General features: G+C 41.2%; 1 protein-coding gene across 1 annotated transcript in view; it reads left to right on the top strand.

The window, feature by feature from the left end:
• clint1a (clathrin interactor 1a) overlaps positions 1 to 14,889 on the top strand; it is a 199,601-nt gene that overhangs the window by 122,883 nt on the left and 61,829 nt on the right. Inside the window, exons 6-7 of the mRNA XM_063053688.1 lie at positions 5,102 to 5,276; positions 14,496 to 14,724. Of these exons, the coding sequence (XP_062909758.1) occupies positions 5,102 to 5,276; positions 14,496 to 14,724 (404 nt within the window). The remainder of the gene's footprint in view (positions 1 to 5,101; positions 5,277 to 14,495; positions 14,725 to 14,889) is intronic.

Genomic DNA, 14,889 nt, shown 5'->3' with positions numbered 1-14,889 from the left:
GACGTTGTTTTTTGAAGATATACTCAATGCTAGGGAGGCTAGTGCCCATGATGGAGCTGGCTGAGTTTAGAGCTTGTGCAGCTTTTACAGATCCTACATGCTGGTAGTATTTTAGTTACATACTCTTCAAGTTGGCCTACTTGAAGTCAATGGCAATGATGAAGAGGACCTCAGGGTATTCCATTTGAAGACTGTTGACCAAAGAGTATAGCTCTTTGAGTGCAGGCATCACATCTGCTTGACATGAGATGTAAACTGCCATCAGGATAGCTGAAATACCCTCAAAACACATCAAAGTTGCTGGTGAACGCAGCAGGCCAGCAGCATCTCTGGGAAGAGGTGCAGTCGACGTTTCAGGCCGAGACTAACTGAGTTAGTCCTGACGAAGGGTCTCGGCCTTGAACGTCGACTGCACCTCTTCCTAGAGATGCTGCCTGGCCTGCTGCGTTCACCAGCAACTTTGATGTGTGTTGCTTGAATTTCCAGCATCTGCAGAATTTCTGATGTTTGCGAGCTGAAATACCCTGTCTACATAGCTAATATGGGCAACACTTCTCCATTACATATTCCAGACTGGGTGAGCAGGAACTCTTCTGTAAACTTTGTTCACCTGTGCTGCACTTTTTCTGTAGCTTTTGCATTATATTATGCATTTTTATTGTTTTACCTTGTTTAATACACTGATAACGTTATCTATTTAAATGGTGTGCAAAGACGAGCTTTACACTGTATCTTGGTATATGTGACAATAATACACTAACTTGCTAGGACTGTCACATCTGGAAACTATTAGGTGTTGATTAGGAAGGAAACCCTCTTCCTCTAACTTTAACCAACGATGCTGTACATCGAATTGAGCAGCTCTCGGGCTGTATGGCGCAGTCAGGCAAAGCAGGTAAGTCATGTTTTGGTTAGACATAGCGCACAGTTCTCTGGTGGATTAGTCTTGATTTTAGTTCAGCTTTGATCTCAGTCACTTGAACGTTAGATATTAGTATGCTGGGGAGATGGTACCTGAACCCACACTTTTCAGCCTTACCTGCAGCCCCAGCCTTCTGACCATGTTTCTCTGGTAAGTGGACTGTATCTGGTTGGTCTTGGAGTGAATTCATCTGTACTAGGACACAAGTGAATTCTTTTGGAAAGACCTGGAGTGGATTCAGCAGGCCTTGTAAGCTAAACTGTTCCCCTACAGGTCTGAAAATCCAGAAGAGTAAGTAGGTTGCTGCAGCAGGTAAGTGGGGTTGTTCAAGGTGGCCTAGGAGTTAGGACTCTACCCCTATTGCTCTGTTGGGTCGGGCCTCTGATCTGGAGGAGGCTTGGCATCAGGCGCCCTCACAGGTTGGGTGCTCAGTCTGGTCTCAGAACTTGATCCTCTTTTCCTCAGTTTGCCAGGTTTTTGGACCCAGCCCTGCTGCTTCCAATGGTTGGGACGTTACACTTAGGGTGCTCATGTAGTTTGGGGTCTAAACTCCAGTATTTTTTTCCATTTTACATATGGGGTGCACTGCATTAGACCATTACACTATATCCGAGAAATTTAAGATTGAGAAAGAAACAAAAGGGGGGGGGGAACTGAATATTTTTCATTGGGTGAGTATGCACCTTTTGGTAATTGATTGAAAGATTGAATAACGTTATAATATCAGGTGGCTTGTTTACATGTCCCCATGGCTTTATACCTGATACTATGAGACTATTATCAAATCTAACAATGACATTTAAAGTTGTAAATTTTATTTGTAGTCCATTTCTTCTTTCATCTTATTATTTTAGAAACATGATATTTTCCTAGTTCTAAATGTAAGTTGTTCAAACTATGTTTTGCTGAAGCTTGAGAGGTGTTTATAACTGTTAAGTGAATGTTCCTTCCAATTCGTACAGCACATTACTCGTTTCAACATATTTTTTTCATTACCACTGTCAAGGAGGTTGTACAGGAGTCTGAAGGCCCCTGCTCATTGATTCTGGAACAGCCTTTTCTCCTCTGCCATCAGATTTCTGAACGGTTCATGAAACCATGAACATTACCACATTTATTCCCTTTTTTTACACTATTTATTTTAAAATTTTTAAATCTTTGTTTTGCACTGTACTGCTGCTACAAAACAATACATTTCATATCATATGTCTGTGATAATTCTGGTTTGCATGCTAATGGATTTTGAAGTTCTAGTTCAGGAATCATCTGCCAGTAAGTCAGCAATACTAAAAATCGAGGTTGTTTGTCCAGATTTTGTTTTTTTTTTCTCGCCACAGCTCTGTATATAAAAAGGATTGACATCTGTAAGTTCAGAAATAATCCCTGTAGAAATGTCTTTGAATAAACAACATTTTCTGCAGTTTTTAAAAAGGTTTAATTGTATATGAAGTGCTCTATGAATTTCAATAGTGCAGATTGCCCAGTTGGTTTCTTATCAGAAGTTATGAAGAATTGAATGTGAACTTAAAGGTACACCATCGAAATGGAGCCTTGTAACTACCTCGTCTGTGCTGAACATGATGCCTATCTGTGCTAATCCTATTTGCCCACATCCCTCTACTTTTCTTTCCTGTTCAAATGCCTTTTAAATATTTGATAGTATCTGTCTCCAGCTTTTCCTCTGGCAGCTCATTCCAGAAAAACAAGTAAATGTGTGGAAAAACAAGTAAATTTCTCTCCTCTCACCTTAAACCTAGTACCTCTAATTCTAGACAGCCTTACCAAGGGAAAATGATTCCTACTCTCTAGGCCCCTCATAATTTCATAAAACTATACTACAGTCCTCACTACAGTCTGGACACAAGAACTATTTACAAGGGTAAATTGTTGCTCACAAGCTCCTTATTGCCATTGTTCGGTTTATTGACATCTTAACCACTCATCATTTCCACTTTTATGACCTCAAGGTCGCAACCATCTGACTATCATCTCTGTTATTATTCCATCAGTGTCATACCATTCTTGCGGCTTTGACTGAGATCCTAGTGGTTTTGCCAGACTGCTATTGCCCTTGTAAGGAAAAAAAAATTCTTAGCTTTAACAGTTTAAAACCCTCCTTTCAAATATTAATGTTAGGAGGGTGACCCTCTGCATAGGTTAAAATATCAAAAGGAGTTTTAAAATACTCTGTGGTCTCAATATGAATTCTACTATCCTCACAGATAAAATAACTATAATATCAGAAGTTAAATCTGAAGAATTATCGTCTGCAGTCTCCTGCATCTCAATGGATTATCAGTGACTTGGAAGTCTCTAAATCTATTAATTGAAGTAGTTAATGACATGAAACATCACCTCTTTTTCATTGTCCATTGTTGCTGCTTGTCCTGAGAAGTCTTGTCATTTTTTTTTCATTAAATGAAGTGTAGATTAATATTTAAAGAAAAAAATAGCCCCAGTGACATTTGGTTCATGTCTATCTGAATGTACAGAGCAATGTACTGCCTCTGGTAAAGATTAACTGTGAACACATTGGATGATCCCTAAGTAACCCTATCTGCTTTCACAGTAGAGGACAGAGAGAGTATTGGTGAAAGCTTTCCAAAGTCTATTGAAAGGATAAGGGAAACTATCATCAGCATCCTGAACCAGCACAATGTCCTTCATGCTTGGTGGACTCTTTTGGGCAGGCCTCATTTTATGTGCATCTAGTATCAGATCCTGAACCATGTACACATTTCTAAACTTGGGGAACAGATTACCACAGGGGTGGGCAAAAAAAAAAGATGCAAGGATGCCCTTAAAGTCTCCTTTGGGAGGAAATGCAGCATTCCTGTAATCCAGTGAATTACTGAATTGTCATGGCCTGGTGTAGGAAAGGAGCATTTAGGATGGTCCTGAGAGCCTTGAGTCCGTATGACATGAAGCTTGTGTGTAATACCCTGGTTAAGATTTCTACTGCTATGCTGTGGGGTAGTTTGTATCAGCAGCTTTCTGTGAAAACTGCTTTGCTGGAAACTGTATTTTGGCTTCGGCTAAAGGCAAAGATATGTTGTCCAACTTGGGAACGTGAGTCAGCTAATCAGGTTTGTGGGATGTGAGAGAAGGTTCCAGAGACCTGCGGGAAAGGGTTTTCTGAAGGATAGGCATCTGGTTCACGGGGCTTATGGTGGGAGCTGCAGAGAAAGGAAGATACTGCAGAATGCCGTTGGAAGGCAACTGCCCATTGCACCAAAGTGCTTTGTGCAGATGAATGGCTCCAAGGAAGAAGGGCCAACACTCCCAAGAGAGAGCCTGTTTCTTTGAGATTGATTTTGAGCGAAGTTTGGAATGTGGTGTGTGCTTTCACGCAGACTGTGGGCCCAGCACGCGAATAAAGGCAACTCCAGGATGAGATACAACTTTATGTGCACGTTGGACTTGTTTAACTGTAATGGCCCTTTTATTCATTCCTCTTTCCTATTAACTGACAAAGCTGAAATTTGCAAATACACTTTATAATTTTGTGGTGTACAATCTGTTATTTCTTGCTGACCAACAATTTTGTATGGGCAGTATTTACACAGCATCCGCTCCAATCAAGGTTTCTTTAATCAGAACATCACAGCATTCCCGTTTGGTTAAACCCCAAATCATATCAACTCTAGACGTATATTGTTTGTGAAAGGTGGCCATCTCACCACTGAGTCATGTAGCTGTTAGCAGAGCCTGCTAATGAGCTAAGTTTGCATATGAGCCTGGTGAAAGGGTTACTTGTGTAAATGGCAGAAAGAGCACAACACCACACAAGCTGCACATCCCATCTGTTGTGAGTGAGTGATGCAGAATGTGTAGAACAGGAGTGAAAGCAAGTCCTTTTCAATCCCAGTAGAATGATGAAGAAGAACATATTTAAAATAAACATGGTAATATTTCATTTTAAAAAGCACAGGGACAAACAGGCTATGTATCTATGTTGCCAGTAACATGACTAACTTCTCAGTTAAGGCTATAAAAACATTTTTTATTTTGTTTTTCTTGTTAAAAGACTTATAGACTACCTGCAATCCTCAGAGACCAGTTTAAGCATTATTTCAGAAGTTTATGGTTCATCTAATCAAAGCTAACAATTGTGGAATGCTGAAACAGGCTGAAAATGGTTGCTAATTTTTTGTTACTGTATTCCATTGTGTTATCCAGGTGACAGGTACGATTCAGAGCCAAAGTCCAAGTGGGATGATGACTGGGACAAAGGCAACAAAGGTGTTTTTCCATTCAGTGAAAAGTTAGGCGAAATAAGCGATAAAATTGGGACCACAATTGACGATACGATCAACAAATTCAGAAAAAAAGACAAAGATGACTCACCAGAAAGGTAAACTAAATATTAATATTTCATGTGCAGATTTTTCTTCTGGGCTGTGTTTCTCCGTAGTCCAATGAGTTGAAGATGTGTAAAGTGAAATTACTGTTGTGTGTTCACATCATTTAATTTGTAAAAAGAAAACTAAAGAATTTTCTCACAAGAAATATAGATTCTGAATAAAAATTCTGGAAACACTCACGGGTCATGCAGCATCTGTGGAAAGAAAACCATTAACTCTGTTTCCCTTTCCATGGTTACTGCCTGACTTGCTGAATGTTTCCATCATTTTCTGATTTATAAAGAGAACTTAAGTTTTGTTTTCTATTTCTAATCTTAATACATATCTCAGCCTACTAATCTCGGCATTATCTGTGTTGGGAAAGTCACTTATCAGCTCAGGCCTAAATATTATCTAAGTCTTGTTGGATGTGGTATTTGAGGGGAATTAAACTTCTTTTTTGATTTTATGATTCCAATCATTGACAAGTTTCCATTGACTTCAGTCTTGCCGTGGTATTTTCAGGTAAGATGGCGGCACACTTGGAAACCATGGCCTCTATGGTTCCAACCAAAGGTGTTATTGTCTTTTTTTTTAATGTATTTTCTTACAATAGCAAGACATTGCTTTACATTAAGAACTTCCTAGTACTACAGGTTTACCCCATTAGTGAGTTGTTCACTAATGGAGGAGCTGGACTTGGTGTGGACTGTTTTGCTGCTTGCTGCAGGAAGGCCTTGGAGTCGGTGCATGAAGGCTATGTGCAGTCCAACAGCAAGTGATTGTCTTGGACATTTTTCTTGGAACCTCAGGACCCTGTTGGACATTGTTGATGCCAAATACTGCAGCCAGTTCACTGGTACAGACACTGGGGGAGCTGAGTGAGTGATCTTGATTGTAATGTAGACTTGGCCTTGTGCTGAGTTGTCACCTGTTGCAACTGCCCAGAAGAGGTGACGCTGGAGGCAGTGTGGCATGGTGTCCATACTAGATTAAGTGCCAGTCCCTCCTGTTGGTGCTGCCCTGCATTGTTCTCCTGGTGGAAGACGAGCTGGATTGCATTAGTCTGCGACAGCTGTGGCTTGCCGATAACATTCATGGACTCAGGAATTTTGGCTATATTATTTTCTGTATGACTGTATGTTTAGTGCTATCTTATATGTGCAACGTGTGCCTTGTGCTGTGTATGACTGCTGATACTATGTTTTGCACCTTTGCCCCAGAGGAAAGCTATTTCATTTGGTTGTATTCATGGTTATTCATGCATGGTTGAATGATAATTGAACTTGAACGTCTTAATGCTGTGTTCAGCCAAATGTTGCCTTGACATGCAGAACAGTGGTTCTTGTATCACTTCCAGAAGTCACCATTTTAGATGTAGTATGTAATGATGTTTGGTGGACTTCCTGATGGATCACAATTTAAGGATCAGTGTGAAGTATAGTAGTGAACTTGGTGCTTGATGCAACCTTCCAACACGGACCCTGATGTTTCAGTGAAGTAAGATGGGTTGCTTTCAGTTGGTTGGATATAACCAGGCAACTTTACACATCATTGGGTAGAAACCATTGACTGAAGTGGTTAGGTTGGGGCAGCTACTTCTAGAACCCAAATGTGCAATGCCACAGCTGGGGTGTTAAGGCCCAAAACCTTTGCTATTTTGAATGTGGTCTGTTGTTAATCTGGATCTAATTAATTAGCATATGACTATATCATCATGTGAATCTTGGGTAGTGTCTAAGATTATACTCTGGCACTTTAAAATAGGTTAACAATTTTTGAGCTGAGTCTTTAGAGCTTGTGTTCTGATCTGTCATAATCTGTCTAGAATGACCTCCAGGTGTTGATCATTAATATTTCACAACTGACAGAGCTTTGATCTTAGTATCACTCAGTACTGTTGAGTGTGTAGCTTTTGTTTTTTGGCATGCATGTAGTCCTGTGTGATTTCATGTTTCTTTACAATATAGTAGACCATTCAGCCCATCAAATATGTCAACTCTCAGACCAACATAATTCCCACCCACTTCCCCTTAACTTATTTTGATCACATTCATTATTCTCTCTTGCCTTCCCACCCTCTCAGCCACATTTTATCCTCCCACCTACACTAGTGTCGTTAATTAATATACCAATCTACTAAAAACACTTCTTATTAAATGGAGTACCTGGGGGAAATTGCACAGCCACAGAAAGAATGTACAATCTCACACAGAAGCAAAGCATTGAATCCTGTTTGCTAGAACTGTGAGGCTGCAACACTTCCCACTAAGCACATCTTTCCCTCCCCCCCTCTCTCTGCATTCCGCAGGGATCGCTCCCGACACAACTTCCTTGTCCATTCGTCCCCCCATCCCTCCCCACTGACCTCCCTCCTGGCACTTATCCATGTAAGCGGAACAAGTGCTACACATGCCCTTACACTTCCTCCCTTACCACCATTCAGGGCCCCAAACAGTCCTTCCAGGTGAGGCATCACTTCACCTGTGAGTCGACTGGGGTGATATACTGCGTCCGGTGCTCCCGATGTGGCCTTTTATATATTGGTGAGACCCGACGCAGACTGGGAGATCGCTTTGCTGAACATCTACGCTCTGTCCGCCAGAGAAAGCAGGATCTCCCAGTGGCCACACATTTTAATTCCACATCCCATTCCCATTCTGACATGTCTATCCACGGCCTCCTCTACTGTAAAGATGAAGCCACACTCAGGTTGGAGGAACAACACCTTATATTCAGTCTGGGTAGCCTCCAACCTGATGGCATGAACATTAACTTCTCTAACTTCCGCTAGGCCCCACCTCCCCCTCGTACCCCAGCTGTTACTCATTTTTATGCACACATTCTTTCTCTCACTCTCCTTTTTCTCCCTCTGTCCCTCTGAATATACCTCTTGCCCATCCTCTGGGTCACCCCCCCCCCGTCTTTCTTCCCGGACCTCCTGTCCCATGATCCTCTCGTATCCCCTTTTGCCTATCACCTGTCCAGCTCTCGGCTCTGTCCCTCCCCCTCCTGTCTTCTCCTATCATTTTGCATCTCCCCCTCCCCCTCCAGCTTTCAAATCCCTTACTCACTCTTCCTTCAGTTAGTCCTGACGAAGGGTCTCGGCCTGAAACGTCGACTGCGCCTCTTCCTATAGATGCTGCTTGGCCTGCTGCGTTCACCAGCAACTTTGATGTATGTTGCTTGAATTTCCAGCATCTGCAGAATTCCTGTTGTTAATGAATAATTATATATTTGATTTGCCCCCATAATGTTCAGTTTTGAGTTGTGAATTTATGCATCTGTGATTGCCAACTTATTGAGTGTGGGGTCAAATAAGTTTTCCCCTCCTGATTCTCTCATCACTTGCTGCAGGTCCAGTCTGCCATTTGTCTGTTGTCGACCCGGTCAGGGCAAAAAAATATTACTCTTTAGTAATCATCCTCCACTAAAATACATACAATATTATTTGAGGCCTTGTAGCTTTTTGCTGAGTATTCACAATTGTAATACACTTGAGCTCTTCAAATGCAATTAAAATCCAATGTTTTCTAGGGAAAAAATGATCAAATGTCCTGGGTTGCTTGAGACCAACCAATAAAAGTAACACTGGCTACTTTGGTAAAAGGAATAAAGGCTTAAACCATTTTGTAAATGGGGAGTGAATTCAGAAATTGGAGGTGCAAAGGGAATTGGGAGCCCTACTGCTGCATTTCCTAAAGTTTAACTTGTAGGTTGAGTAGATAGTAAGGAAGACAAATGAAATGTTAGTAATCATTTCAAGAGGACTAGAATATTTAAAAAAAAACAAGAATGTAATGCTCAAGCTTTATAAGGTACTAGTCAGACTACATTTGGAGTTTTCTGAGCAGTTTTGGGCCTCATATCTAAGAAGGAATGTGCTGGCAATGCAGAAGGTCCAGCGGAGATTCATGAGATTGATCTTAGAAATGAAAGGGTTAATGCATCAAGAATGTTTTGATGGCTCTGGGCCTGTACTCACTGGAGTGTAGAAGAATGAGAGGAGGGTGGAAGGACTCATTGAAACCTATTGAATATTAAAATGCCTGAATAGAGTGGATGTGGAAAGAATGTTTCCAATAGTGGGAGAGTCTTGGACCAGAGGGCATGCCTCAGAGTAGATGGAAGTTTGTGTAGAACTGAGATGTGGAAATTCTTCAGCTTGAAGGTGGTGAATTTGTGGAATTGATTAATTCCAGACATCTGGAGAGGGAAAAATCATTGAGTGTATTTAAAGCAGAGATTTATAGCTTTGATTAGTATTGGTATCAGATGTTACAGGGAGAAGGCAGGAGTGTGGGATTGATGAGATAAATAAGTCAGCCATTATCAAATGGTGGAGCAGACTCGGTGGGCTGAACAGCCTAATTCTGCTACTACAGTATGCCTTATGGTCATATATTTTCACCACAGATTACGGTTGTGTCAACTATAAATAGGGATTAAAGTGAATTGTAATGAAATAAAACTTGGAATGAGACACCTTAGAAATTTAAGAAAGGCAGAACAAAATTTTTGAAATTTCAACGTCAAAGAACAATGACTATACCCTGCAATGAGTTGTGTTTAAAACTAATTTTACTTGGGAAAAATCCTTATGAATCTGGACAATTGAAGTCAAAAGATCCTAATGGCAATTTTTCAGCACAAAATGCTGAAGCAAATCAGTTACTTGCTTACTATTCTAAAATCTACCCTTGCATGTAGGAATTGAAAATAATTTTCAGGGTATAAGATGGAGGTTTCTGGATTTTCCAGAATTCTTTGCATATATTTTAATTTCTGTGAGATGAAGGTGGGTCATGTTCTTGAATTACTGGTTACAATCTCATAAAATGAAGAGGCTACATCTTGGTGTGGCATTATCTGTGATTATTGCTAATACAATTTCAATCTCACACTCGATGAGCTTACTCAACACCAGCTGCAGTACTCTTGATCTAACAGATCAAGAGTATGGCACAAAGAGAATGTCTTTTTTTTTTACTTAATGTTCTGCGTTACTTCGAGTGCACCTGAAAACACAGTTCTGTAATTTAAAAAAGAACTTCATAATAAGGGTTCTCTTGAGTGATTGATCAAGAGATGGTGTCAGGCCATAGAAAAGGAGGAAGATATGGAGGGATTGTCTACGTAGTCTCTGTGGGTGGAAATTAGGAACAGGAAGGGGTCAATAACTCGACTGGGTTTTTTTTTATAGACCACCCAATAGTAACCTGGACATCGAGGAGCAGATAGGGAGACAGATTCTGGGAAGATGTAATAATAACAGGGTTGTTGTGGTGGGAGATTTTAATTTCCCAAATATCGATTGGCATGTCGCTATAGTGAGGGGTTTAGATGGGGTGGAATTTGTTAGGTGTGTTCAAGAAGGTTTCTTGACACAATATGTAGATAAGCCTACAAGCGGAGAGGCTGTACTTGATCTGGTATTGGGAAATGAACCTGGTCCGGTGTCAGATCTCTCAGTGGGAGAGCATTTTGGAGATAGTAATCACAACTGTTATCTCCTTTACCATAGCATTGGAGAGGGATAGGAACAGACAAGTTAGGAAAGCGTTTAATTGGAGTAAGGGGGAATATGAGGCTATCAGGCAGGAACTTGGAAGCATAAATTGGAGACAGATGTTCTCAGGGAAATGTACGGAAGAAATGTGGCAAATGTTTAGGGGATATTTGCGTGGAGTTCTGCATAGGTATGTTCCAATGAGATGGAAAGGATGGTAGGGTACAGAAACCATGGTGTACAAAGGCTGTTATAATTCTAGTCAAGAATAAAGGAAGAGCTTTCGAAAGATTCAAAAAGTTAGGTAATGATAGAGTACTAGAAGATTATAAAGCTAGCAGGAAGGAGCTCAAGAAAGAGATTAGGAGAGCCGTAAGGGGCCATGAGAAGGCCTTGGCAGACAGGATTAAGGAAGTCCCCAAGGCATTCTACAAGTATGTGAAGAGCAAGAGGATAAGATGTGAGAGAATAGGACCAATCAAGTGTGACACTGGAAAAGTGTGTATGGAACCGGAAGAGATAGCAGAGGTACTTAACGAGTACTTTGCTTCATTATTCACATGTTGAAGAAAAGGCTGAGTTCACTCAAAATATTCTTATAAGACATGCTTCCCAATCCAGGCAACATCCTTGTAAATCTCCTTTGCACCGTTTCTATGGTTTCACATCCTTTCGATAGTGAGGCGACCAGAACTGAGCACAGTACTCTAAGTGGGGTCTGACCAGGGTCCTATATAGCTGCAGCATTACCTCTCGGCTCCTAAATTCAATCCCACGATCGATGAAGGTCAGTGCACCGTATGCTTTCTTAACCACACAGTTAACCTGCGCAGCAGCCTTGAGTGTCCTATAGACTCAGATCCTCCACACTGCCAAGAGTCTTACCATTAATGCTATATTCTGTCGTCATATTTGACCTACCAAGATGAACCACCTCACACTTATCTGGGTTGAACTCCATCTGACACTTCTCAGCCCAGTTTTGCATCCTGTCAGTGTCCTGCTGTAACCTCTGACAGCCCTCCACACTAACAACAACACACCCAACCTTTGTGTCATCATCAAATTTACAAACCCATCCCTCCACTTCTTCATCCAGGTCATTTATAAAAATCACGAAGAGTAAGGGTCCCAGAACAGATCTCTGAGGCACTCCACTAGTGACCAACCTCCATGCAGAATATGACCCATCTACAACTCTTTGCCTTCTGTGGGCAAGCCAGTTCTGGATCCCCAAAGCAGTGTCCCTTTGGATCCCATGGGGCAAGTACAAGCTCCTTACAGGCAGTGGCGGGAGCTGAGCTTGCATTGCCTGTACTGTAAAGCGTTGTGCTAACCACTATACTACTGTGCCTCCCCAAATTTGCCCATTTAATAGAATTGGTAAAAGATGTAGTGGGGAGAGGAAGTCTTTCCCTTTTGGAATTGCTAGATCAGGAACCTTGTACTTTAAAAGGGACAGAAGCTTGAGAATGAGAAACTTGCAGCTTTGATTCCTTTTTCAAAGATGCAACGGATACACCTTATGTGCATCTCAGTCCATCTTGACCATCACAACAGGGTGACAGCAATGCCATTTTCTTGGCTCTTCATTCAGCTTTGGAACACTTGGTTAAAGAAGATGCATAGATTATGATGCTCTTCATTGACTACAGCTCAACATTGAACACCATCATTCCCTCGACAGCAACAAAACCTGGGGCTTGATACATTCATGTGCAACTGGATCCTCTATTTCTTTGCTGGCTGACCCCAGTTAGTACAGACTGACAATAGTATCTCCACCACACTTACCACTAGCAGAGGTGCACCACGGCTATGTGCTTGGTGCCCAGCTGTACTCACTTTATACTTGTGATTGTGTGGCCAAATACAGCTCCAATCCTGTCTTTAACTTTGCTGATGACACCACTGTTGTTGGCTGAATCAAATGAAGTTACAAGTTAGAATATAGAAGGGAGATTGAACATCTGGTTGAGTGTTGCCACAGCAAGAACCTGTCACACAATGTCAGCAAAATGAAAGAGCTGATTATCGACTATAGGAGGACTAAGCCGGAGGTCTTTGAGCTAGTCATCATTAAGGGAACAGAGGTAGAGAGGATCAGTATCTTCAACTTCCTTGGCATCAGCATATCAGAGAATCGGATGTCATGGGTCCAACACTTGTGTCATCACAAAGATGGAATGACAGCACCTCCACTTTCTTTGAAGTTTGTGTAGACTTGGCATGTCACTAAAAACTGCGATGAACATTTCTAGATGCACAATGCTGAGAATCCTAACTGTTTGCAACATGCCCTGGTATGGAGCCACCAATGCCCTACGGTGGAAGAGACTTCCTAAGTGGTGGATACATCACAGGCAAAGCCCTCCCCAACATTGAATATATTTTCTGTACATGGAGCGCTGCCACAAGAAAGCAGCATCTATCATCAGAGACAACCACCATCAGTCCCTCTGCTCACTACTACCATCGGGGAGGAGGTGCAGAAGCCTTAGGTCCCAAACCGCCAGTTTCAGGAACAGTTATTACCCTATAAACATTAGGCTCCTGAACCAACGTGATAACTTCATTCACCACTGTTTTGAACTGATTCTACAACCTACAGATTCACTTTCAAGGATTCTTTACAACTCATGTTCACACTATTATTTTATTTACACAGTTTGTCTTTTTCCATTGGTGTTTGTCAGTTTTTATCTAGTTAGTTTTTGATAAAATTCCATTGCGCTTTTTTTTCCCCCTGTAAAATGACTATGCAAGAAAATGAATCTTGGAACATTCAGTATATAGGTTTCAAAGGTATATTTAACATCAGAGAAATGTATATAATAGTCATAGTCATACTTTATTGATCCCGGGGGTAATTGGTTTTCGTTACAGTTGCACCATAAATAATAAATAGTAATAGAACCACAAATAGTTAAATAGTAATGTGTAAATTATGCCAGTAAATTATGAAATAAGTCCAAGACCAGCCTATCGGCTCAGGGTGTCTGACCCTCCAAGGGAGGAGTTGTAAAGTTTGATGGCCACAGGCAGGAATGACTTCCTATGATGCTCTGTGCTGTATCTTGGAGGAATGAGTCTCTGGCTGAATGTACTCCTGTGCCCACCCAGTACATTATGTACTAGATGGGAGACATTGACCAAGATGGCATGCAACTTAGACAGCATCCTCTTTTCAGACACCACCATGAGAGAGTCCAGTTCCATCCCTACAACATCACTGGCCTTACGAATGAGTTTATTGATTCTGTTGGTGTCTGCTACCCTCAGCCTGCTGCCCCAGCACACAACAGCAGATATGATAGCACTGGCATCAGTGCTATCATCCTGAAATGCTTTTTCTTCGCATATAGTAACATTATATGAACTTTGATAATAAATTTACTTGGAACTTTGAGATTGGGCAGGGTCACCTTATATTACAGATTTATATGGTCCTGAGACTGAGTAATCTTGAAAGGTTTCTTTCCATATAGAAGGATTTGCCAACCTGTGGTAACTTTTTCAGCATATTGAATGGTGGATAAAACAATGGGAGTGTCTGCTGGTAGTGGAATGTGCAGTATTATGGAATACTATTTTATTTTTATATTTAATGGTACATGTATTTCATTTTTTGTTACTGATCTGACTTGTCATTCTTCTGTTGTAATCAGTTGTTTTACTAATTTCAATGTGCTTTTGTTGCTGCATTTGTTATGTATTTCAGTGATAGTGAGGAAGAAAGAAAATCCAGGAACAATGGCAAAATTGGGAAATCTGAATACAAGGATAACGAAGAGACAGTGACGACCAAATCAGTCCATATCACCCAAGCAACAGAAACCATAACCACTCGGCATAAACGTTCAGGGGTGCCTTCCAAAACTGTTGACCTTGGTGCGGCGGCCCATTACACAGGAGACAGTCCCAGTTCAGCAGTAAATTCTGCTGCAAAGGTGGGGAGCTGCAAATCTAGAAACTTCACCTTACAAGGTCTGGGTATTTGTGCTTTGATTCTTGCTAAATTGTTTATTTAGTGCCTGTAATAGAACCTCCTTTCACCCAAGGCAGTCTGTTTGCACATCATGTTACTCATTGCTTCTCACTTCCTATGATTTAAG

The sequence above is a fragment of the Mobula hypostoma genome, chromosome 7 (assembly GCF_963921235.1).
Source record: "Mobula hypostoma chromosome 7, sMobHyp1.1, whole genome shotgun sequence".
Classification (NCBI taxonomy): domain Eukaryota; kingdom Metazoa; phylum Chordata; class Chondrichthyes; order Myliobatiformes; family Myliobatidae; genus Mobula; species Mobula hypostoma.
Note: the sequence above shows the minus strand (reverse complement) of the source record. Positions and strands in the feature narration are given on the sequence as shown.